Source organism: Musa acuminata, chromosome BXJ1-2 (genome assembly GCF_036884655.1).
Source record: "Musa acuminata AAA Group cultivar baxijiao chromosome BXJ1-2, Cavendish_Baxijiao_AAA, whole genome shotgun sequence".
NCBI lineage: Eukaryota > Viridiplantae > Streptophyta > Magnoliopsida > Zingiberales > Musaceae > Musa > Musa acuminata.
Genome location: NC_088328.1, coordinates 18,767,745 through 18,793,614, shown reverse-complemented (window position 1 = coordinate 18,793,614; position 25,870 = coordinate 18,767,745). Strand labels below are relative to the sequence as shown.

At 35.3% G+C, this 25,870-nt stretch overlaps 2 protein-coding genes across 2 annotated transcripts; one reads left to right on the top strand and one right to left on the bottom strand.

Annotated features, from left to right (window-relative positions):
- Positions 1–1,236: 1,236 nt before the first annotated feature.
- LOC103969298 (protein farnesyltransferase/geranylgeranyltransferase type-1 subunit alpha) lies at positions 1,237–5,319 on the bottom strand. The gene is made up of 5 exons (XM_009382795.3): positions 5,029–5,319; positions 3,812–3,921; positions 3,469–3,589; positions 3,087–3,182; positions 1,237–1,876 (listed from the first exon to the last, which is right to left on the bottom strand). Exons 1-5 carry the CDS (start codon positions 5,263–5,265, stop codon positions 1,442–1,444), a joined length of 999 nt encoding a protein of 332 aa, XP_009381070.2. The 5' UTR covers positions 5,266–5,319; the 3' UTR covers positions 1,237–1,441.
- Positions 5,320–9,817: 4,498 nt separating this feature from the next.
- LOC135596654 (kinesin-like protein KIN-13A) lies at positions 9,818–25,399 on the top strand. Its single transcript, XM_065088718.1, has 12 exons — positions 9,818–10,477; positions 10,808–11,029; positions 13,087–13,263; positions 15,249–15,353; positions 20,182–20,259; positions 20,394–20,475; positions 21,303–21,465; positions 22,112–22,441; positions 22,592–22,810; positions 22,893–23,472; positions 23,567–23,632; positions 24,808–25,399. The coding sequence occupies exons 1-12, from the start codon at positions 10,304–10,306 to the stop codon at positions 24,988–24,990; spliced, it is 2,379 nt and encodes a 792-aa protein (XP_064944790.1). The 5' UTR covers positions 9,818–10,303; the 3' UTR covers positions 24,991–25,399.
- Positions 25,400–25,870: the final 471 nt, after the last annotated feature.

Below are 25,870 nucleotides of genomic sequence, written 5' to 3'. Positions count from 1 at the left end.
GTTGATGATTAGCCTCTTGAGGCTTTAACTCTTTACCTCTGTCTCTCAATTTCTCCAAAATTAAGAATAATGATTCAGTTTCTTGGTCAAAGAGACTAAGAATAACTAACTTGCTCTCTGTCATAAATCATTGTGTGTGATGTTGATCCATATACTCCAAACAAGATTAACTTTACGTTTCTATAATAAGATATATTCATTCACAAAGGAAGCAAAGTCAATCAAGATTGTCATGTTTTCTAGGATCCATGGTTATGAAGAAATGTCGCAACTAAAACTTAAACAGTTTCATATTTGAAGAGATATATATTAACTAAACTACAAGGCTAACTTCTATAAGAGATAATTGCTTTCAACATTCTTATAATTCATCTAATTACATCTTGATCGCCACCGAACCTGAAACCTTAATGTCTAAACATCACTATACACATAAATTAAACATATAATACTGGGAAAAAGTGATTGAACCTCCTGCAACCATGAGTGCGTAAATCATTGAATTCAATGGCCATCTAAACAAAGCAAGCATACATATAAAAAAAAAACACACTTCATCCCAACAAAGACCAAGCTAATGCTGAGCAACAAGGATCATCCCGCACACGCACAACAAATTCATACGTCGGATCATAATCCGAAGCTCCCTCCTCCCTCCCTGGTTGCAACAAAGATGCGATGGTCAATGATCCGAAGCTGAAGAAAAGAATAGAAACGCGAGGCAGAAGGCGAGGGGGAGAGCTCCGCCGTAACATTGGCGGAGGGGACAGCTGGTCTAGATGGCCATGGGAAGGCTTTGCGGGTACATATCGGAGGGTGGGTTCGCGTTCGGGGACTGCGAGATCGGATCTAAAGGTCCATCGGATTTGGATCCGGGTAATAGTGAAGGAAGCATCCCACAGCGGGTCGGATCCCAAACTACCTGATCCGTTTAAACTGCATCGGACATCTCGATTCGATTTAGCATGAGTTTGGAGTTGGGATTTGGTCTCAGATTCATGGTAAACATATCCGTCATCATTTTACTGATAAAGAATAATGATAACGGGTCGGGTTTTCTGGAATACAATCGATTGGACCCACTTAATCCGGAGCTCGATCAATCCATTTATACTGCGACACTAAAAGGATGACACGGAGAGAAGAGGTGCTGCTGTCTTTTGCTCTGGTCTTTTTGGAGGATTGAGTTAAGGCGGTAATGTATTAACGGCATGCAGACTACAGACCTGCATCATCTTGAACAAGTAGCACAAAACCATGTTAGATCAACAAAGATACAACTAATCACGTGACATTGTAATATGTTTCTGACGGGCTCTCCGTATGAGAGGCGAAATCCAAAGAGCAGTGACTCCATAGCTGATCCATCACCTGGACTTTACGGACCACACAGATTGATGAAACAGGAGTGGTGGAAGGTTAGCCTGGACCCTAGGAAAGTTTAACAAACTTGACTAGGAAGATTATTCCTTCGCCACGCCCAGTAGTTCGATCGCATTGGATCCGTGATCTCCAAGATGAGGCACACCGTAGTGGCTAACTTACTGCTTACTGTGTCCTGTTCAGAGTTTCTCAAAGCCTCGACTACTGCCCTGAGTTCTTCGGATGGTTGGAAACCATAACAAAGAAGATCCAGGAGCAGGCTTAATGCAAATTGGCAGCTGTTGCTTGTCTTCAGGACCTTCAGGCACAATTCAGATACTCGGTTGTCGCTTATTAGCTGGCTGGTGTCGCCCTTGTACAGTCCTCGAAGGTATCTCCAAGGGCTCTCGTTTAGCGGGTTAGCTAGGATGGCTTCTGTTGTGTAGCCTACTTCAGAATCTCTCATGGCCTGTAGGCCTCCCAGTAGCGGAGATCTTGTGATGACAAAGTACCGCTGTTGCAGATCAACAGTTAATAGGGGACATGGATTTGTTCTATAAATGACAAGGGAAGTCACGTTCTAAGATAAGGATATATATACTCGAGGAAACAATCGTAGAGTAAAGAAACAATCATATTAGTCCCTAATTATGTAAATTACCTATGCATTTTGGACCTTAATTAACTGAAACACGATAGTCTATGAAGAGCAAAACACTGGGCATTAGCACTTTCAGGAAAATACTTGCCAACAGAATGTACAATTGGATAATGAATGAGTTAAATGAGAATTTGTGCCTTGTGATATGTGATAAGTGGCAAAAGGCAAACAATCTTCTAAGGACTAAAGCTGTTTAATGATTCTAACATCAATGGAAAAAAAACTGCTACCACAAAATAAAAGGTAAAAAGGTCGGTCAGTGCCAGAGCATGCACAAACTAACAAGCATGATTCACATGCACATGTCCCACGTTTTAATACTAATCAGAAGGGTAAGAACCAAGCTTTACCTATCTGACCAAGGCTCGATACCAATTGGTTTTTAGGTTTACTAGATTCTTTGAGGTGCAAATCTGTTCCATAATAAAGTGATGATCTTAGGAAGAGATGATCTTAGGAAGATGGTGCATACCATAGAACTCAAATTACAAGCTAAAGAATTTTCAGGCTAGCAGTATGGTCATGCAAGTTCATTAGTTGACAAATTTTGAGATTTATGGTGGTTGTAGTCCATAAATTTTACAGTTCACTGTTGTGATCTCCTACTTGAATATCCATTTTACTCTTTCAAAATCACCAGGTTTCATCAATCAGACTTACAAAGGAAAGACTACTTGTCAAACTAAGGGACACCAGCTCAATCGACAAGCTCCCATTATTTGGAGTATGTTTTATACAGCACGAATTGAAAAATATAAGTACCATAGGTACTTATAAGGTAACAGGAATGTCTCCCGAACACTAAACTAAAGCATGTCAAAATAATGTTATCAAATAGTCTATTCTATGTTTCAGATAAGAAATTTTCTAACAAACACAAGGCACTAAATTTCAATTTACTGGCTTAAATCTAATGATTTCTATAAGAAATGCAAATAGTTATGCCAACTAAGCCATTCTCAAGATTAATAATATAAAGATCAAGAGAAAAGTATGGCATAAAGCAATAGCTGAACAGATCTAAAATAGCTACGTATAGTAACTAGACCCTGTAGCAGTCAACCTGATTCCATGCTGAATTGTTGAAAATGTCATCTTCAAGAAGCATGCAGCAGTAGCCAAGCTCATTTTCCCAGCCACCTAATGACTGAAGCACCCACTGCATTGGAAGAGAATAACAAGGTCCAACATTAGTATTGGCTAAACATTGACAGAGGTCATCCTTCATCACCTGCGTTTGAAGGATCAAATCAGCTTGTACAAAAATAAAGTACATTCTCAGTGAGCACAATTCAGGATATTCTAGATTTGAGACCCCTTGGTCAGCCTTTCGACTTGGTTTTGATTTAGATGTTGAGTAAATTAAGATAGTATAAATTCAACACATTCCAGTACTCAAAAGTACATCAAGAAAAAGAGAGGGGAAGAGAAAGTAGTTAAAATACCTGCCTATGAGACCAGGCATGATAATTTTTAGCATCTAGATCAAGTATATTTTTAGAAAATTCAAGTTCCTTATTTGCAACCTCTGGGCCCAATTTCTCAGCAAGCCACCGCCTGTGGTGCCTACATGACATATATAATCATTAGCATACAAGTTGCAAGCAAATTCTCCCAGATGAACTGCCAGTACTTCTTTTTAGAACAGTGTAAAAATTAAAAATATATATATAGCCAAGTGAAATCTTATGAGACATTAAGAGAATATGTGCCAAAAACTAAATCTATCAAGATGAATGAATGTTTTTCTTGATACCAGAATAATAGGCTTATGATGTGAACACTCACCAGATCTGGTAATTTTTGGCGTTGTGCATAGTCATTCGGTCTAGAAAATCCCTTTCCTCATGTAAATCTGCATTTAATGACTCGAGCACAACGCGTCTGAAGTGCCAGACCTATTTGCATTGTTTTATTTGATATCAAATAAGAAGATCCAGCATAAACAGCGAAGAAAAAGAGAGAAACCAAAATAAAGGCAGCAAAATAAATAGTTCTTAATATCCAAGAAACATGTTAAAAACATGTTAAAAAGTGAGACATGCCCCAGACTGTAATATACAAACATGACAAATAGTAACTTAAGTCCTTAACTGCATAATTTAGTGGATGCATGACCTAAAGCATAAACAGCTAACACTACAGAAACAAACTTCTGTGGATAATACAGTAATATAGCTAGCGCACAGATCATTAGGAAAGGTCTCACTTTATGTTCGTATCCGTAGAAATGCAATATAATGAGTTTGAGTAATGCCCTCTAGCATGAAAAGAAAGTCTAGATGATATGTAATCCAGAAAAACAAGAAAATAGGAGATAACTAAAGCCCGAATAAGCATATTAAGAAATTAGATCTCAATTTTCCTTGATCATGGTGCAAAATCAAATTAATGGCATGAACAACAGTATCAGAAATTCAGAATTACCAAAGCCAATAATACCAATAATTCTCAATTTAACAAAAAATGATCCGTAAGTTGCATATCAACAGATAGTTGTCCACACTAAATCCAATTTTAGGTATGCTATCCAAGGTGATGCTATAATGGATCCTACTTGCACAAAAGAAAAGAACACAAGTTCAGTTTCTTCTTTTTCTATCTTTGCACCACAATTGATGTACGAACTTTTGAGGAAATCTCTTCACAGAACTAGAGCCTCTGAACCACATTAAATCTGCCTCTGCAAACGAAATATCACTCCGACTTCAGCTCAAGCAGCTACCTAAGGCACTAAATAACATGGTGAGTCTTTTCTCAGAAATCAACGTTAAATAGAATGAGATGCATGTGATTCAAGATCGGTTCGGCAGATCCATCCACCATCTTACTTGCCAAAAAAGAAAGGCCTTTGTTTAACTAAATGAACTTGTATAAAGGTTTCTACCAAAAGCTTCTGGATTTTCCCTCTTAACAAGAAAAATATATCTTTCGGAAGACTTTTTCCCCAGTATCTATCGATCTCAGGACAACTGAGATTACGAGGGGAAAGAAAAAAAGCTCACGGTGTAGTTGCCAGGGTTCATGCCGATGGCCTCGGTGGTGAGGTCGAGGGCGCGGCGGCTCCGTTCGTCGGCGAGATACACGGCGCGGAAGTAGTCCATGGTCTCCCGGAAGTCATCGCGATAAGCGATGGGCGCGACCGGGTTGGGGCCATCGTCCTGCGGGACGGGCCTCACGTCCGACCACTCCGGCCGCGCACTCAAAGGGATCCGATCGACTTCGTCATCCGAGGACGGCATCGAGGAGGAGCGAACCTCGGAACCCAACGGATCGATCCTACACCTAGGGTTTTGACGGGCCAGAAGGGAAGGGAGGAAAGCGACGAGTGAGATGGGCTTTCGATTGTTGGGCTTTTGTCGTGGACCATACACGGCTCGGAAGGCCTGCTTAGCAGCACCAATCTTAAAGCAACACGGTTCGATTCCGGCTCACACCATACGACCCGACGAAGTCGTCGGTCATCTCATCACCAAATCGAAATGGAAATATGCCTTTGTAACGATAATATATTTCTCGTTGGACAGATATCAAAATTATATATACTTATCATCCCAATAATATATATTTTGTGTTGTGTGATTTGATAGACAGATAACAGTAGTTTGCCCAATGATGTACGAATGTGTCGGACAAATCTCACGACGACGAACGTTTTTTTTTTATTATAAAAAAAAGCCCAAAAAAAAGTTCATGTCGTTAGAAAATTCTCGAAGTGTGCAAGGATTCAAAATCAAAATGACTTTCAGTGTCAAAAATTTGATTTGACGATCGTCTTAGCATTCAAAACCTAGTTTTATATTCTCTATATTCCCATAAAAAAACTATATGGATGTTAGCAAGCAACCATTGTCATGATATAGTATTTTTTTTATTGTCAATATCCTTTGGCCACCTCATTAATAATCGTAAAATTAATTAAGAAACATATTAGAAGATCATTAAAGTGGCTTGACATTTGTTACATATGTCCATAGAAAAAAAAACAAAATTTTCATAATATGAACCAATCTCAGCTCAAGTACAAATCTCCTCATATATCTTTTCTTTCAGTATTTCTAAATCTAGTAAAGAGAAATGTAAAGAGTATTGGAAGTATTTCCTCGGATCTTACTTCTTCATCGAAAATTAAAAATACATGAAATATTTAGAGCAACAAATTCTAATCCATCAAGGATTTCTCTTCCTACTTTTTCTTAAGTGAATCCATACTTATAATGGATGTGCTAATCTATGAAGTAGTTTGAACCTTTTAGAAGCTAAGATACTTCCCAAGTAAACAATAACTCATCACAAAAGTAACTTAAACCTTCATATTGCAATCATAGTGGACATGTTGCAGGAATCTCTACTGGATGTTGTTTCTGATGCATGTGGACACATCTGCTATCACAGTTGCTGTTTTTTGCTCCATCCATCACTGTTCCTGATGAGCTTGAGATGTGCAGATTTTGGAGCAAAGTGCCCATCATGTCGGCTGGTAATACTCTCAATCTCCTCCTTGGGATGTGTTTGTTTGTTTATGTGTTCCCTAAATGATTTGATTTCAATCTTCCATGTAATTCCAAAGAGAATAATAATGTAGTCACTTTTTTTTTTTTAGGGTAACTCAATAATCTGGAAATAATTATCATATAATCTTACTCACACAAAAAAAAAAAATCATGACATGATGATACGATGTTTGTATAGTTCATGTATAATTTCAAAAAGATCAATTAGAAAAATATTATTTATGTAGTTGGAGAGGTGTCTACAAACCCTAAATTATCATAGTCTTAAAAGAATGATTTTATTGTTTTTTATTCGAATTCGAACATACTTCGTACACTAATTTTTCTATTCGATCCATTTTTTATCTTATTAATGGATACTTTAACATTGTCTAAATCGATCATATTAATTTGATGTCAAAAGCACATAATTTTTATTCGAATTTAAATATGTCTCCGATACTTTTTTTTTTTTTTTATTCGATACATCTTTTATCTTATTAATAGATATTCTAACATCGTCTAAATCGATCACATTGATTTGATGTGAAAAAAACATGATTATTATTACAATGTTCAAAATTAATTCGAGGATTACTAGAAACAATTGAAATAGGTTTGGATTAATTACAATGTGACTTCAACATTGCAATCATGTCAATGGCTAATGGATGGGATTTGTAACCTAATCAACATCTATTAATGTGGCAGGCAACACCTTTGGAGCTTTCCACCGAAGAAAAAGTGTTGGGAGTGAAAGCTTTACATCACCAAGTGTTGCATTCATTCCAAGCGTTTGTTGGGTGTCCACTTAGGTTTGAACTCCCTTTGAAGACATCCTTTTCAAACTAAACATGATTACAAAGCTTTGTTTCTTCCTTAAATCCTTTTTCTATAGACCACTAAATCTTACTAAATTCTTTTTTCTTTTTGCCAGAAAAAAAAAAAGATACATCCTAAAAACAAATTAAAATAGCTACCATTGAGTTTTCATGGTAACTAAGAGCTATTATCGATGATAATTGTGAATTAATTTTCAAAGGTTTTTGTTATTTATGTATCCCACCAAATTCTGATGTCTTTGCTAATGAATCAGAAGAACCAAAGTGTTCTTTACATTTTGTAAATGCTAGCCATATAGATTCGTCATCTAATCTCTCTATCAGTGTTTTCTTTAGATAAATATTTTTTATTTATTATAAAAATATAATACTAAGGATATTGTATGTATTTAATATTTATATATTTGACTTAAATTAGTTACGAATAATTATATTTAAATTTTTTTGATAGTAATTATGTCTGTCATAATTAATCCAATCATCTCTTTGATTGCATGGTGATGTAGGAATCCTCTCACCAACCCCAAATACTTTTTCATTTGTGTTCCGTGATTGTTCTTTTACCTCTTTTAATGTCTTCACATGACTTCATATGTCACAAATTTAGTGTTAAAAGAAAGGATGGTGGTTTTACAAATACATTAATTCAAAGATTGGAAATAATGTATGTGCCATTACAAACATTATATATATATATATATATATATATATATATATATATATATATATATATATATCCCACTAAATAATAATATTATGCATATATATTTGTCTCGAAAACACATATCAAAAAATCTTTAAATATCTAAAGCATCCCTCGATAATTATTGATGTAGTCGTATTATGCGATTGAGTAGGAAAATATTTACTTGTAGTAATTAATGTTTAGATCATGTCATATCACTAACTCGATGTTCCAAATTAATCAATTATTTTTATGAGAAGATGATATTTTCGAAATCAAATATATTCCAAATGATCTATAAATCCAACTATTGGGGATGATAATCATCCCATAATCGTGAATGTCTTTATAGTTATTTTGTTGTTTACATTAAAATTATATCGATGGTAATTAGAGTTTAAATTATTTGTTAGATAATGATTAGTTAATTGGAGTACAATTATATATATATATATTAAATTTAATATTAGAAGGATAAATATTAAAATAGTTTATTTAAAATATACATGTATATTAAAATTGTAGCACTTCTTTTTTTTTTTCCTTTTCTTGTTCTATTCAAACAACATCACATGACAGTACTGCAAATTGACATGATATTGATGAAGTAGGTGGGCAAAGTGTATATTGATTTGCACACAAAAACAGGTGTTATTTGCACCGGATGATTTTTATTTGCTATAAATAAAACTAATGATATATTAATATAATGAAAATGAAAAAAAATATAAAAAATATATTGTATTATGAGGAATTAGGGCCATTTATAGGTTAGATCTCATAGCTCAAATATTGATCCAAACATTGGACTCAATTGCTATATAATTATTACAAGTTAAATGAACCATAATAATTGATTAATTGCCGTCTTATTTGATTACATGACACAAAGAAAAAAAAAAATAAAGCTTCAATAGGCAGCAATTAGATCTAATTAAATAAAATAAACATTTACTCTTCTTAATTTCTACACCTTTTTTCTTTTTTCCAATAAAAAAATAATTTATGCTTATCTATTATTTCAAATATTGAAATATGTAGTATAAAATATTTATAATATTCTTAATGTTCCTGTAATGAATCTTTCAAGCATTTAAGCCTCATAAGATCCTTCATAAAAAATATATGAACAGTACCTAAAATACCTTTAGATCTCATTATAATCCTTCATAAAATAAGAAACAATCCATAACATTTTTAATATTCTTTAATTACAATTGAGTTTCGAATGATACTTTACATGCTATCTACAAGATATTGTTTATCTACAGGTAAATTAAGAATATATTGAATATGTACTTATAATTTATAGTAAAATTCTTTCTTTGTGTTTTTTTGTTTTTCTTTACAACATTAATACTAATTATTTCACATATTATAACAACATATTTAAGTATTTCACATTATATATTTATCAAAACTATACCTAATTATTTATAAATAAAACTGTTTTTCTCCTATTTCTAAACTTCAAACTCTTAATTTTGACCATTTGATTTTTTTACTCTATTAATGTTATATTCGTCTATCTCTTCATATTATTAAATAATCAATTCAAAGGTAATCATATTTTTTTAGTTTATAAAAATATAAAATTTAAATTTACATTTAAAAGATAAATATAAGAATCATTTATATATATATGTATATAATTTTGCCAAAAGAAAGGAAAAAAGAAAGAAAATAAAAATAATCACACAGCCACTGTCGAAGACAAATCGCCTTCTATTAGTCTCCTGACCGCCTCTGTTACATGGCACATGAGTCTAATAAATTCATTGGGTTCGGTTCGGCGACGACACTCGTTCTTTCTATCTCGTCGGACCCCCTTCTCTCTCCGTCTCTCACCCATTCTCCTTTTCCCCATCTCCCGTTCGGAGCAAGAAACCTTCGCATCTCCCCGTTCCAATCCCATCGGCGATCGATCCATCGATCGCCCCCATCCATCGACTCTCGCCGCACTAAGATTAGGGTTCCCGGCTCCACCCGATCCCAGCCCCATTGCCCCAGATCCCAACCGGATCGGCCGCTACATCCATCGAGAACCCGATTCCTCGATCCCTTTCGCTTCTCCGCCGGTCGCGATCGGATCTTCCCGATCTCGCCCTGGAGTTGCGGTAGATCTCGCCATATATGTTTCCGTGAGCCCCCTTCCCGATCTCGATCTGGAGGTGCGGCGGGTCTTGGCATCTTGTAGATCGGCGTCGGCGGGCACCAGGGCTGCGGAAAGTTGGCGCCCCAACGCAGGGCGCAGCGCCACATGGGTGGCCAGGTGCAACAGGGCGGCGCCGGCACCGCCGCGGCGGCGGCGGCGGCCGGTGGGGACGCCGGGGATGCCGTCATGGCGCGGTGGCTCCAATCCGCCGGGCTCCAGCACCTGGCCTCGCCCATGGCGTCTTCTGACAACCGCCTCCTCCCCAATCTCCTCATGCAGGTAACCGACCGTTTCCTGATCTTTGGTACATCTTGTATAATGAAAGGACTAAAAATGTTTCTCTCTCTTTAATCTTTATAGTGCATTTTGAATCTCTCGTGTATTTTCTCCTTGTGCGCTGCTTCGAATGCGATCATTATAGCATGGGCCCCAAAGGCGGCATCAGATGTGATAACTTCTTTGCTTGCCAGTGTCCCTTTGAACATTTAATCTTCAAGTACCACGAATAAAAGATTTTGCTGAAAATTTCGTAGGTTATCTACTAAAAATAAGGCCTAAATGTTCTTTTAAATAATTTGTTAGTTAAATGTTTGAGAGATGTATTGGCAGGGATATGGACCTCAGTCGGTGGAGGAGAAGCAGAAACTCCTTAGGCTTTTGAGGAATCTTAACTTCAATGGGGAATCTGTTTCTGAACCATACACTCCAACAGCACAAAGTCTGGGTACGATGACCGCAGCTGATGGCTTCTATTCACCTGAACTCAGAGGGGAATTTGGAGCTGGGCTTTTGGATCTTCATGCTATGGATGACACTGAGCTTCTCTCAGAGGTAATCATCGACAGCCTGTATGTATCCAAATGCTATTATTTTGGGGGTATACAGGACTGCTGGTTTTCCTCCTCATGTACATTTATAACCTATGCTGATTCCCCATGGGTTTGTTTAAGATTAGTACTGGAATGTGATAAATATTGGTGATAGTGTCTTGCCTCTTCAAGTCAATGGTGATTATGATATTAAATATACAAGGATAACTGATGATAGAATCCCATGACTTTGAATGTTCGAGAATGATTCCCTGATCCCACCATTTTTAGCGTTTTTAGCCTTCAGCAAAGCATCATATCATGAAACACCTTGAATGATGTTGCTCTTGTTACTCATCGTGTGGTCTGTTTTTAGCGTTCAACTACCAACTTACTCTATGTCTTTGCATACCTTGCATGTCCCTGCCCGACCCTTTTGCATAAGTACAAGTTATTTGGCAACAATATACTACTCCTGTTAAGGAATATTTTATGATTTGCTACTTTTATCTCTAAATTTTTGGCTTAATATACTACATTTCATTCAGTATCTGTTGGATACGTTCCTTGTAACACTAATGCCTCGAGAATGTTCTGATTGCTTTTCTCACATTTGTCAAACTCTCCCTCCTTTGGTCATGATTATCGTTTACTTGCGTGTAATTAACCTTCATTTTCTTTCTTTTTTTAAACTTGATTATGATTATGTAATGATATTTATGCATTGGAACTGGATTTGTCATTCTCTTTTTCCTCATCACCTTGCTTTAGCTTGTAATCCTCATGGTAATAACTCTTTTTACAAGTGTTTTCCTATGTGTTGGGCATAATTGATGATTTTACATAATTAGTCAAATGCACATGCCATAGATTTTCAGATTTTATCTAATTTGATGATAGAATAAAGCCTTCAGATCCAAATTATAGTTATATACAGTTCTCAGGCAATACATGCTGCTGCATTTTTGTTACAGTGCTGCCTTTGGCGAGCACTGCTTCGATTCAAAGGAAATGAGAGACTCCAAAAGCTATCAGGACCAAATCTTCTCAACTAGACTAATATTATTGCTGGACAATAATAAAAATATATAATAGAAATTGTGATAGAAGTCTGGACATCCTGTTGAGCTCAAATTTCTTTGTTGAATTTTTACTAGCTAAGACCTAATTAAATTAAGAAAAAAAATCAATAACTAAAGTAACCCACAGACTGATTTGCTATTCTGGGCTTAGAAATATCATTCCAGATGGTTCCTGAGACCCATTTATTGATTGTATGGACAACACATTTGAGTGCTGAACAAGGTTTAGGGGAAGGACTTTTTTTTTTTTTATTATCCCTCTCTTTTCCCTTGTTTGATGCAATCCTAGTCAGAATAGGAGTCTTGCAAGCCCTCCAACCTACCATGCTATGCTGGAATCCCGCTTGACATTGACTGACCATGAAAAATCCTGCTTGCAAGATTTTTCATGGTTATATGAACATTTGTTCCATAGAATGGAGGATGCTCTTTATTTTGCTGTCAAAAGTATGAACACATAACCTTCTGCTTTACTCTGTTATGCTGAGCAAGTTTTTGTGGATTATTGATGTTTATGGGACAAATATCAGTTACCATAAATAGACAAGCCATGCTCTTTTTACTAATGGCTTGATATTGATATCGAAGGTGGTATTATGAGAAATACCGTTCTTGGATTAATTTTTTAAGTAGAACAATATTTACAATTTTACATGAGCTGTGAACCTTGTTTGAGCTTAACATAAAATGAATGAGAAGAAAGCAAAGAGAACACAGTGGTTTTTAATAGTTAATATATTTTCATACATGTACAAAGATAACATTCATGGAATTATACATATCCATGAGATTTATTTTTAGTTTCTTAGGGTGCTCCATGATTTATTTTAGTACAGAATTTTACTTTGGAATCTGAGTGAGAAAATTTAGGAAATTAGCTTTGTTTGCAATCACTGTAAAGAATGATATTAATTGGTGCCTTCAAATGATGACTATCTGTAGTTGTTGTTATTTTTTGAAATTAATAAAGGACTATGTTCTTGTCCCCTGTTTGCAGCATGTATTTTCAGAACCATTTGAGCCGTCACCATTCTTTCCTACCAGGGGATTTGATGATGACTATGATGTGACATCTACTAAGCAACAAGTGCGAGCAGAGGGCAATATGAGGCCAGTGGATAATGAAAAAGAGATTAGTACCAAAGAGAGCAATGTTGCCAAGATCAAAGTAGTGGTATGTTTGAAAAATCTGGTAGTGCATTCTAAAGATGGGATGTTCTATGCTACCTAACTGCAGTTTTAAATCAAAATGATGTCAACAGGTTTTCAGTAAATTTATTTTTTAGCTTGGAAAGTAAACGCCAAAGAGGCAATATGCTTGGATAACAGTTTCATTCTAGTACATCTTGTTTGAAATAAATTGGATTCCGTAATAAAATTGTGATTCACGATTCTAGCTTTTGAGACCCATATCTGAAATGCTTGATGAAATAGAATTGTATGAGTTATTGAAATGCATATTATAACTAAAAGCAACATAGATTGGGTGAAACTGTTTTGTGCAGGTCTTGCTTATTTATCTTTTGTTTTTTTAAATATATAACTTTCTGTGTTTTTTTTGCAGAAGTTAAAAGTCTCTTTTCTTCTTCTCTGTTATGAGAATGGAGCAAAATACTGCAAGAGTTATAGCCTATCTCTAGTTATTCAAACTAGGGTGAAATCTGACTTAAACCTTGCAAGTCACACCAATTATAGCTTATTCAAACTAGGACGAATTGGAGAAAGTAAGTGAAAAAGTAAAGAGGGAAAAGTTTGTCCTATTCTTCTATGAGGAAGCCCCTTTTATAATGTCAGAACCCTAATGGATCAGTAGGGAAGATTTCCCATATCCGGCCACTGGGGGGATATTTTCCATTTTGATATGGTGATGATGTGGCATATGAGCTGGTCAGGTTGCAATGAAGTTTACTAAGTTGGGATCCTCCATGATCTGGGAGCCCATGTGTCAGTTTTTTGTTGGGGGTTACTTTATTTCCCACACTAGGTTGAAAGTTTTCTTTTAGTATATGCATCTAGTTCAAAGAATCCAATCTGCCCTGGACATTTTCATCTCTATTCCAAGTGATGTTGAATATGAGTTTAACGAATTAAAAAGCAAATAGAGCACTTAATGGAAGTTTGTCATACTTAATATCCAAAGTGGACACCTACATGCGAAAGTCAATGGTATGTGAGTAAGTGAATTTCAAAATTTACTGACAAGAAATAGGGAACTCATCTCCCTAGTTACCATATTGTGCTTGTGTTGGTATATTAAACAATGACATGCAGCATAAGTTGTTAACATCCTTACATGATTATTAATAGAGAACATTCACCTGCTGTCTGAGTCTGTAATCATTAACTTGGAGGTAACTTGTCCAGGTCTGCCATAACTAAAGAACTACAAGTATCAAGAGTTAAATTTATGTGTTGGCTTAAGAAAAGAATATATTTGGCAGAGTTAATAGTGACCCTTTTGTGTTGATTCACAATAGCACTTGGATAATTCAGATTACGTGATTGTGTCAGTTTATTAAGTCATTTAAATTTTTTAACTGTTTTATGATGTAATATTTGTAGTCACTGTTGGTGATGTACAATTTCTGAGCATCAAGGTTGTTGTGCATGGCATGTCCCTATGAAAATGAAATATTACATCTAGTGATGATAGAACTTTTAGTTCTGGTCAATGAAACCATCAAGAAGTGATATGATATTACTTCCATAAGCCATTTATCATAGTGAAAAATGATCGATCAAACTCAAGAAAGAGTAAGGATGGTTAATACCTGAAGGACAGAAGGCAACACTTTCAAATGGTCAAGATTTTATGCACTGTGAAACCAGTTATAGATGAAGGAAAAAGTTTTGTTAATTTGGGAAGTAGAACATTCCCATATATTAAGTTATGTAGAGCTCTTTCACAGAAATATCATCCAGAAAGTTACAAATCAACTTCCTGATGATTTTTCCATCAACTTGGTGGCAACAAGGATGCATTGATGATGGTACTTTGTTTTCTTTCTTCCTTTTTGGCCAAGACTGCTTAAATTTAGATGGTTGAATGAAGATTGTATTCTATACTGTATGCCAAATTGTTTGCTTGATTATAAATATTTATGCTGCATTAGATGTCTGGTTAATTTTTCTTTCCCCATTTCTCATCGTTCGTTTTAGGTACGTAAAAGACCTCTGAACAAAAAGGAGAAATCGCGAAAAGAGGATGACATTGTCACTGTAAATGATAATGCATGTTTAACTGTCCATGAGCCAAAGCTAAAGGTATTGTAATATCTGCAGAATATATGATGATCTGGTTCCAATTGTTTTTCTTTACCATTAGAATTTGAATTAGTTGCTGTGGACCTTATTTTTAATGATTACTGTGCATGCTTTTATTGTAAAGCTTTTGTGTGCAATTCCAGTCTTGGTTATGTTCTTGTTGATGGTAATTGTACTTGATTGGCATTTGTGTTTATGTCAGTTAAATATAAACATTTGGTGTACCCATCCATTGATATGGCATGCAGCTTCTCTTTTTTTATATGCATAACCTATGATACTTGTCTTTACCCTTTTTTCAATATTAAATGCCAATTATTTTTTTGTCAGCTAAGAAAGTATGTTTGCTGAATCTTTTTAAAGCTAAGCAAAGGGGATGGGACTTTATTTTCATAAGTTCATAATTATCTTTGACATCTTGTCTTTTTTACAAAGGATCTGAACTAGTAACACAGACAACATGAGGGTGTTAGGATTTTTCTTCTATCATTTTGTTAACTTTGATGAAGAAAAAACTTGTGCTGCCATAGAAATATTCATAAAGTCACCCTTGTCTGGTCTTCTATATTTAATGTTGGAGATTTCTTTATGTGGTTAATGCAGTTTATTAACCTCATGCAAATTTCTGATGTTTGATCTTGATGATTTTGAAGAAAGGTACAAACACATTAAAAATTTAATTTTACAACCAGAAAAGAGAATTCAGCTTTTATGTTTTACAATAAGGTGATGAACATTGATCTGAGTTTCATTCTTTATAAATTCATGATGAACTTAAAATTGATGGAAACATGTGCCTATGACATGATAGAAGAATCTTACAAAGTTGGACAGAGTAACATAAGAGGAGGTTGTTCTTTTTCCACTATCTTTGTTGGCATTGTCAAATCATGTTAGGTAGTTTAAACCAAGGAATGACATTTCAAGGATCAGACCTATATCTGTCCCTCCGTTATGTACTATGTACCAGTTGGTACTATTGTATTGACCTGGTGTACTGGTATGTACTAGTGACTCAAAGAGGAAGATAAAGGAATATATGGTGATGGAGGAAGAGGAGGGAGGAAGGAGGAAGGATGAGGAAGAAAAAAAGGGAGGCAGTGGAGGAACGGGGGAAGGAGGAAAAGGAAGGAGGAGGAGGTAGAGGAGGAGGGAGGAAGAGGAGAATAGGCATGTATTGGGTAGGCGACAACTGTGGACCACAAAAGATCTTGCGATTGGTCCCGCACGAGCACAATCAGATGCAATTAGGGAAGGTTCTTATTTCTTTTATATGGTCGGGTCGGACTGTTTGAATCAGGGGTGGTCAGCGTATTAGTTAACACCTTGACCGGTACATACCATCTGTTTCATACTGGCCCAGGCGAAACAACATTCTTGGCATTATGGAATCTTCTTGGATAACATCTTGAGAGGCTTATCAATGGAATTTACAGGTGTGACATTGTATAACTTCTATAAATGGTGTCTCGTGTTGTAAATAAAAGAAAGACTCAAATGAAAACCAAGATTCTCTTGTTAATCATTTTAGAGGCTTTTTGCCATAATAGTTCAACACCTAAAGAAACTTAGTTTTATGTCCAAGAAGGTAGTGCTCTGAGTGAAGTTGGGATCATCTTACAGGTTTATTATTAGGTTCAGAGTGTTGATTTATCAGGTATTCTGAAGATCACAAGGTCAACTGAGTTTTAGACAAAAAATGAGTCAATTTAAATGTCTGTTTTTGTAGATAACTATCTATATCTGTCAGGCTTTCATTCTCTAGGCGCAGTTTTCTTAATGTGGTTTCATTTAGCTGCGGTAGTTTATAAATTGCCCCGTCTTTTCCTTTCAGTGGATTGTTTATGAGAGATCTGTTTTAGCAGTTCTTTAAGATCTATTTTGACAAAGATAGGAGCTAGGACTTTTAGACTAAGAAGGTCTTGAACCAAATACGTAATTTTAACAAGGAGTCTATAGTTGAAATAGATTGATGAGAAGTTTCTAGCAAATGAAACTTCAAGTGTCTTGCATATATTATTTGGAAGGAAGAGAAACTGATGTTGACAATATTAACAGTGTTAAAGAAAGATGGTTATCAGTTTTAGATAAAAAGGCAAGTTTATGTGACAGTTGTAAGATGAGCTATGCTTCATGGGTAGGAAGGTTGAGCAATTATTTAACATGTGCAAAAGATAAGTGTTGCTGAGATGTATGTATGGGATTGCTAGAAAAGACAAGAAATTTTACGTGCAGGTAGGTGTAAGAATTCTTTTTGTACAACTAGGTGAAGGCCTCTGATACAAGATAAAACAAAAAAAAAAATCCAAGATGATATGAGCATATTTAAACAAAATATAGATGCTTTGTCAAAGGTGAGTGGATTAGGATTAATGCTTTGAGAAGAGGTAAATGGAGACCTAAACTCTATTAGAAACAACAATAAGGAATTGGGCTGCTATTAGTTTGTTTAGTGTATCATCCTAAACAAAATGTTTGGAAAAGATCCAAGCATCCCACCCTAAATAATTGGGTTGGGCTATTATTGGTTGTTGTATTTGTATATTTAAGATACTAACTGAGATGAAGCATGGAGATACACACTGATATGGCTTCCATAAAATTAGGAAATGACATAGTATGTATACATATCTAATTCATATCTTTTTCTTTTTTGCACTTTGTTTAATTTGGATAACCTGTGAACACCATCTGTGTTATTCATAGTAATCATAACAAGAATTCATGTAAATTGCAAATGTATGGTTCAAAGGCAAATAAAAAACTTTAGGAAGCACATCTATATGTATGTACATGACATTTAATTCATATATATATAAATATATATTTTTATGTTTGTAGTTTGTTTAATTTGAATAATCTGTGAACATCATTTATGTTATTCATAATAATCATAACAACCATTCACATAAACTGCAAATGTATGCTTCAAAGGCAAATAAGAAACTTTAAGAAGTGATAGATTTCAGTTAATTACATAGATAGATGAATCATACATAGATAAATCTTGCATAACATAATTAACGTAAGTGGAGATGATGTAATTGTCCTAATATATTGTGAAGTATCTGTGGTGTTCGGAGGTATCTGACAACTGCTGGTTATTGACTTAGACATGATACAATCATAGACACAGCAAGCGTTTTGAAGGCTGCGCCTTTTAGGGTGCTGGAGTAGAGCAGCAATTAGTGTTTTTCTCAACCGTTACCTTATTCATGAATGCTTCATTAATGGTGTTCTGTGCTTTGATAAACCTTTGAAGGCCCTGTATAGTAAAATGCTTTTGGTGATCAAGTGGCATAAGGATTCTTTCTGTTTTACACTAATGGCACATTTCTTAGTGGTGCATATAAGGACAAGTCATGACAAATCATGCCTAAACAGTAGCAGCACATGTCACAAGGATCTGTTTCAAAGGTGCTAAACAAGGTTTACACTAAAATTTGACTTGTATTGACCAGTATACATGCATGCAAACCAGCTCAAACGATGTTGACATCCTTCTGTGCCATGAAATGGCAATCCTCAATGTAAACAAGCAAAATATGATTGGTAAAAGAATTAAAATAACTTAAGATTAACTAATTTAGCTATATCTGAGTTTGATGGTTAGGATATCAATATGGATAAGGAGGCCACTTTTTTCGATGGTTTTAATTTATTTCTGAACAGGCTTTTTGAAAAAAGAGCATAAACTTCTTTTGTTGAATTCTAAATTTCTTGATCACTAAAACCTTTTTGAAACCAATTTGGTGTGTTTGCACTCTTCATACATTGCTAATTGCAAGTAATTGAGTGATTTAGTTTCAATGGATGGCTCTAGTTTCACATAATGCTTGTCTAGCCTGTAGAAATGGAATTGTAATGTCACGCTGACACTTGTGGGTTTGATTCATGGCTAGAAATATGATTAGCTTGCAGTTGTTCATATAGAGCATTGTGATCAGCATAGCACGTAACTATGCTGTGCCTATACCATCATTACTTGAAATTATACCACACATATGCCAGCATGCTCCCGCTCCCATGCTACAGCATGAAAGACCTTTGTTAGGGCATCTTTGTTGATGGAAGGTTTGCCCAGTATTTGAAAACTTGACAAATAAGCCAAGTTGATAACTTCTTTGACTTAACTGGCAACATTTGAAGTAGTGTTGCTCCTATAGATGGAATGCGACCAGATGCCATGGAGAACAATTCATTTCGTTGCAAGTTATTATTGCATAGATAGGTTAACCTTTTCTGGTTGTTCGGTTGGTTTCATTGTCTTGTTCATGGTTGATGTCTCATAAAATCTTGCTCTTTGGAGGTTTCCTTTGATTAGCACTCAAATGTCAAACGTTGTTTACTATAAAATCTTTAACCAATTATTATGTCTTCAGATCAAGGTTTCAGATATCAACTATACCGGTTGGTATGGACAGTGATTATTGGTTTTATCAGAACTGATTTTCAAACATACAGCTCATTATCAGTATAATACTTTTCATTTTTGTCTTTTATTATATATCAGATGGAATGGTTTGATATACCCACCAAAATAGTGATATTGTATTGATGTACTAAAAAGAATATCAGGCAGAGATTTAAATTCTGGCTTTAAATTTGCTTATCTTTTGTGAAAAAAGCAATTAATTGTTAATGGATATCTATTTTAGTCAGAACTAAGCTACTTGCTTCATACTTCTCTTATTTATCCCTGTTCTGTTAGATGCACATTTGAATATATACATGTGGCAAATAGCATATCAAGCTTATAGTCATTTGAAGTTGGCTTTGTCGTTCTTTGTTGATCTAAATTTCATGCCTGTTTATCTTATTTTGGCAGGTCGATTTGACTGCATATGTGGAGAAACATGAATTTTGTTTTGATGCTGTCCTGGATGAGCATGTCTCTAATGATGAGGTTTGTCATTGTTGTAATTTTTTAGTAATGTCTATTGGTCGGCAATTAAACTACTTTTCTATGATTTCAGATATATCTCCAACTACTTTAATCAGTTATGGTTCTCAAATATCAAATATTTATTATTCATGCAGGTCTATCGTGTGACTGTTGAGCCTATTATACCGACCATCTTTGAGCGAACAAAGGCTACTTGCTTTGCTTATGGTCAAACAGGTTCATCTTGCGAAACAAGATATATGAATATTTCACTTTTTTGTAATTAACATTGTGCAGGTTGTTATGTCAATTCTTTTTGTTGGTGATCCTGGTTTAATTTTACTTATGATATCCTGGTTAACTTATACAGACCATCTTTGAGTGAGCAAAAACTACTTGCTTTTCTTATGGTTAAACAGGTTCATCTTGCAAAACATGATATATGAATTTTTGATTGTTTTGTAATTATTAATTAACAATGTGCAATTTGTATACTTATGTCAATTCTATTTGTTGGTAATTCTGTTTTAATTTTAATTTTACTTAAGATGCTCGCTATATTAAGTTTTTTGTTCAGAATTATTATTGTTACCTTCTCATTTATCCTAAGGCTAAGAAATTTGAGCACCTAGCCTTGTGAATTTGGTCTGGAATAGTTGATTCAGTCGATCAATGCCACATGTTACTGGTAAAAAAATTTAGATTTCTTTAAGAATGCTCATATTAAACTGAAACTTTGAGATACCGGCTCAGTTGAAAAACCAAAGGAGAAAATTATCTGGATGAATTTAGTTATGCCTTATCTGCTGAAGCTATGTACAGAACTGGTTATACAACAATACTATCATAAACATCCCTAATGTCTGAAGTAAAGTTCAGCTTTGTTCATCTTCTTCACATTTATGTTATGCCTGAGCTACTTCTTTTACAAATCATTCTGACTGTATTTTTTATTTTGGTTGTCACCTATTCTAACGAAATGGGCATTTCCTTATATGCAAAATTTCAAAAGTTGATACTGTGTTTTGGATTAACTGTTGCACCTGTTTTTACTTTTTGTTTAGGTAGTGGAAAGACATATACTATGCAACCACTGCCACTCAGAGCTGTAGAAGACATTGTTCGCCTGTTGCATCAACCATTTTACCGCAATCAAAAGTTCAAATTATGGCTTAGTTATTTTGAGATATATGGTGGAAAGCTTTTTGATCTTCTCTGTGATAGAAGGTTGGACTGTTATACCATGGTGTGACTTCACTTGGTTTTTACTTGTCTATGAATTTTTATTTTTATATCGTGTAGTCTTGTGCTAGTTGTTGCTGTTAAATAACATGTATTTTCGTGCTTGTTTGTCACATTCCACATTCCATGTGGTGCTTGCCAGGATGACATTATTTAATTTGAATTATATTATTCATTATATTGTTCTTAGGTGTCACATCTTTGTGTATTGAAAGCTTTAATGATCCTTCAGAGAAGTTAAGATGTTAATTATCAAAATATACTTTTAGATGCTAACAATATTCTGTACTGTTTTTAGTTATACAGTTGATTTTAATTAATATTTTTATCTTTTTAGTGACATTCTGGAGTATGCCACATTGGTCTTATAAGTGACTGGTACAATGTTTTATTAAGATTTATTTTTGTTAGAGATAGTATTATTAAATTGCCCAAAAAAATTTATACTACCTTTCAGTTTCGAAATAGCATACTTCTGTTTGGAGCAAAAGTTGCTTTCAAATTTATAAATTTCTTACACCATCTGAAATTAGGTATTCTGACATCTTCCTTGTCTCCAGTTTCTAAATAATTTGTTTAGTATTATATCATGATATTAAATGTTGCAATCCATTTGGACAACATTTGTCAGGAAACTTTGCATGAGGGAAGATGGAAGACAGCAAGTTTGTATTGTGGGATTACAGGAATTTGAGGTCTCAGATGTTCTGATGGTTAAGGAATTTATTGAGAAAGGTAATGCTGCAAGAAGTACGGGTTCCACAGGAGCTAATGAGGAATCATCAAGATCCCATGCTATTTTGCAACTAGCAATTAAGAAGCATAGAGAAGTAGAAGATAACAGAAGACAAAAGGAAAGTAATGAATCAAAGGGTGGCAAGGTGGTTGGAAAGATATCTTTTATTGATCTTGCTGGGAGTGAGCGGGGCGCTGATACAACAGACAATGATCGTCAAACTAGGTCTGTAAATTTGTGGTCTCTTTAATATTTGTCTTTCAATGTGCGACATCCAAAAGAATGAAGTATATTCAAGAATTTAAACATCAGTTGTTTCATTGGGCTCTCTTTTATATGATTTTAATTAGTGTTTTGTTTGATATTCTACTTCAGAATTGAGGGAGCAGAAATAAACAAGAGCCTTTTGGCTTTAAAAGAATGCATCCGTGCCCTAGACAATGATCAAATTCATATTCCGTTTAGGGGGAGCAAGTTGACCGAGGTGCTTCGTGATTCATTTGTTGGCAATTCAAGGACAGTTATGATTTCTTGCATTTCCCCAAATGCTGGTTCTTGTGAACATACCCTTAATACTTTGAGATATGCTGATAGGTATTTGCCTGTGTAGCTTAAAGCATAAACACTACAGCTCATATTTTTCTAGCTATTGTAATTTGAGCTTTTGACTGAGCAGGGTTAAAAGCCTTTCCAAGAGTGGCAATTCTAGAAAAGATCAGGCTTCTGCATCTTTGGTTCCTTCGAGCAAAGAGTTAGCATCATCACTTCCTATCTCAGTTGAAACAGATAATTTTGCGGAGCAAAATCAAGGCTCTAATGCAGTGGAAGTGCCCAAAAGGAATGCTGAAATGTTTTTGCATAATTCTTCATCAGAGCCCGATAGGAATTCTCTTGGAACAATGAATTACAATCGTAACGGAAGGGAAGAAAGCATGCAAGTATCAGGTTCACTTGACAGGGAACGAGCTGACTTGAAAAGCAATCTTGGAGGTTATAGCAACAAATCGTATACTGTTCAGAATTCATCTGATACTCAAGATGAAGAAAAGGTACCAAAGGTATCCCCACCTCGGAGAAAACTGACCCGGGAAGAGAAGCCTGAGAGACAGAACTGGTCGAAAAAAGAAAGTGGACCTCGACTGCCTCCCTCTAATCAAAAGCAGCAACATATTTTTGATTCTGCTTCTGACACTGTGTCAAAACAATATGAACAGGAAGCTTCATGCAATGATGAAGAAATAAATGCTCTTCTTGAGGTTAAAACATCCAGATCATTTATCAGCTTCTGCCAGTCATGTGGAACTTCATCTCATTTTTTAGTATTAACTTCATCATTGTTGTGATTTTCAGGAAGAGGATGCTCTGATAGCTGCTCATAGGAAGGAAATTGAAAATACAATGGAGATAGTGCGTGAGGTAATTATAAACCCCTTGTGAAACTTTTTTAGTGCTGTACAACATGGTGCCCATTTGTTGTAAGCCAACTTAGTTTTGGTGATAATCTATTTTTAACAAGAAATGTCTTTGATGCTGATCTATATAACATTTTCAGCTTGTGAAACCTGAATTATGTAATTTAATGTTATTATGTCCTACTTTCTAGTAAAACTAAAATCTCAGCTTTTTGACCTACTGGCAGTTTATTACCCTTGTTGTATCGTCCAGCACTAACCTAAATATGAAAGACTAACTGGTTTTTCAATCTTATCATCATTCTACCCATCTCACATCATTTTTCGTCTTTATCAATCTGCATGTTCATGGCTAATGAACAAGCATACTCACATTCTCAACAGAGATGACGTTGAAAGAAAAATGAGGAATGTAAATTTCATCAATCATTTTGAAGGCAGCACAGCATCTTCAACAATTTTATCCTACCAAATCTGAATTATTAGCCATAATTTTCCTCTTATACAGAATAATACATAAGCATATCATAATGAGAAAGGAGTAGATGATGTTTTTGTCTATGAAGTGCCTATCAAATGCCATATTGCAGTGATTGCCCAATCCAATGTGTGTAGAGCACTATAGTTTGAAAACATCACTTGTGTTTGTGTGAAGTTTTCTTTATCATTATTTTGTTTGTGTTTGTGTGTGTGTGTGTGTTTACCACTGTACACAGCCTTATGAGCATTACCCGTAAGCTTTAACTTTGCCAGATTTAGTGAATCGTGGTTTGAACTGGTTACAATTGTCTATGAGATTAAATTTGATTTGTTCCTTATTGCTATGCTTTTATGTTATATTAATCCACAACTCTCTGCATGATTTGTTGTACACAGTCTGAATCACCTTTTGATGTGACTGAAGTACTTGAGGAGCATTTTATGATTTTGAGAATTTATACACCTTGTAGCATCAGTAGTTGTCTTTTAGAAGTTTCTGAAGTGTCCATAATGACTCGATGATTTCTCTTCTAGTGAATATAAACTTTTGTTCTGACATCAAAATAAGAAAGTACAAATATCCACTTTGAACTTTTTTGCTTATTCTCTGAACATCTCGCCTTTTGATGATGGGTTATATATGGGAGAGTTCGATATGCTTCTATTGCTCTTAACTCGGGGCAGTATGGTCGTTTGTAGGAAATGAATTTATTGGCGGAAGTGGACCAACCTGGCAGCCTTATTGACAACTATGTGACACAGTTAAGCTTTGTTCTCTCTCGCAAAGCAGCAGGGCTGGTCAGCCTTCAGGCCCGCCTGGCAAGATTTCAACAACGCCTGAAAGAACAGGAGATCCTCAGCAGGAAGAAGGGGCCAAAATGATTGCGATCCATCAGAGACTTTACCATTCTCATCCTTCCTGGTATCTCTTCTTCCGAAGGTAGCGGCACCCTTTGGGAAGTATTATCACTGCAGCCAGGATGCTTCTGTTGGAAAAGGTTGGCTGTGAAACTCTGCATTTGAACGTGTGAGTAGTCTCAGAGTCGCCCATCCTATTCCAGCGACATTTATCTTGTTTATGGTATTTTGCTTTGTTTGTGAACTGCTTTTGTGTGCGTGAATGGAATGGCGAGATGTGCGGAGAAGAATGTCTGCTGCTGTTGTCGCATGATACCAACTCCAACCAACAGCTTCGTCTGACCAGGTGGCTATTTCATCGGACAATAATTTGGAAATATGTAGCCAGACATGTCTAAGAATATAATATAATCATATGTTATCATTGGTGTCATACACAGTTCTGTTTCGCTGTCTTTTTGGATTAGATGCTCTGCGTGAAAGACTGGTGCATTGGATTGTTTACATCAAAATATCCCTTGTCATCGGGAAGTGTCAGCACACCGACGTACTTGGCAACATATGTTGTCATTGAGTTGTTATGAGAACGTTGCTTAAGCTGTTCTCAGACCCAAAGAGATACCCGGAGAAACCCGTTATTTTAATTTAATCTGGAGCTTACAAATTTTCGTATAATATTTATATTTCTCCAAATATTAACAATAGTTTAAGTCATACAAATTATAAAAATAAACATTTAAATTATACCCCAGTAATCAGAGGTATTATATATATATATATATAGACTTAATTGTCGTGAGATATATACACTTAACTGTGACAAGAAGAAAAGATCCCTTAATCTCAATCCGTGGCCTCCCAGCTTTTGACCACGTGGATGTAGCCCAAATTTTGACGAGGGTAG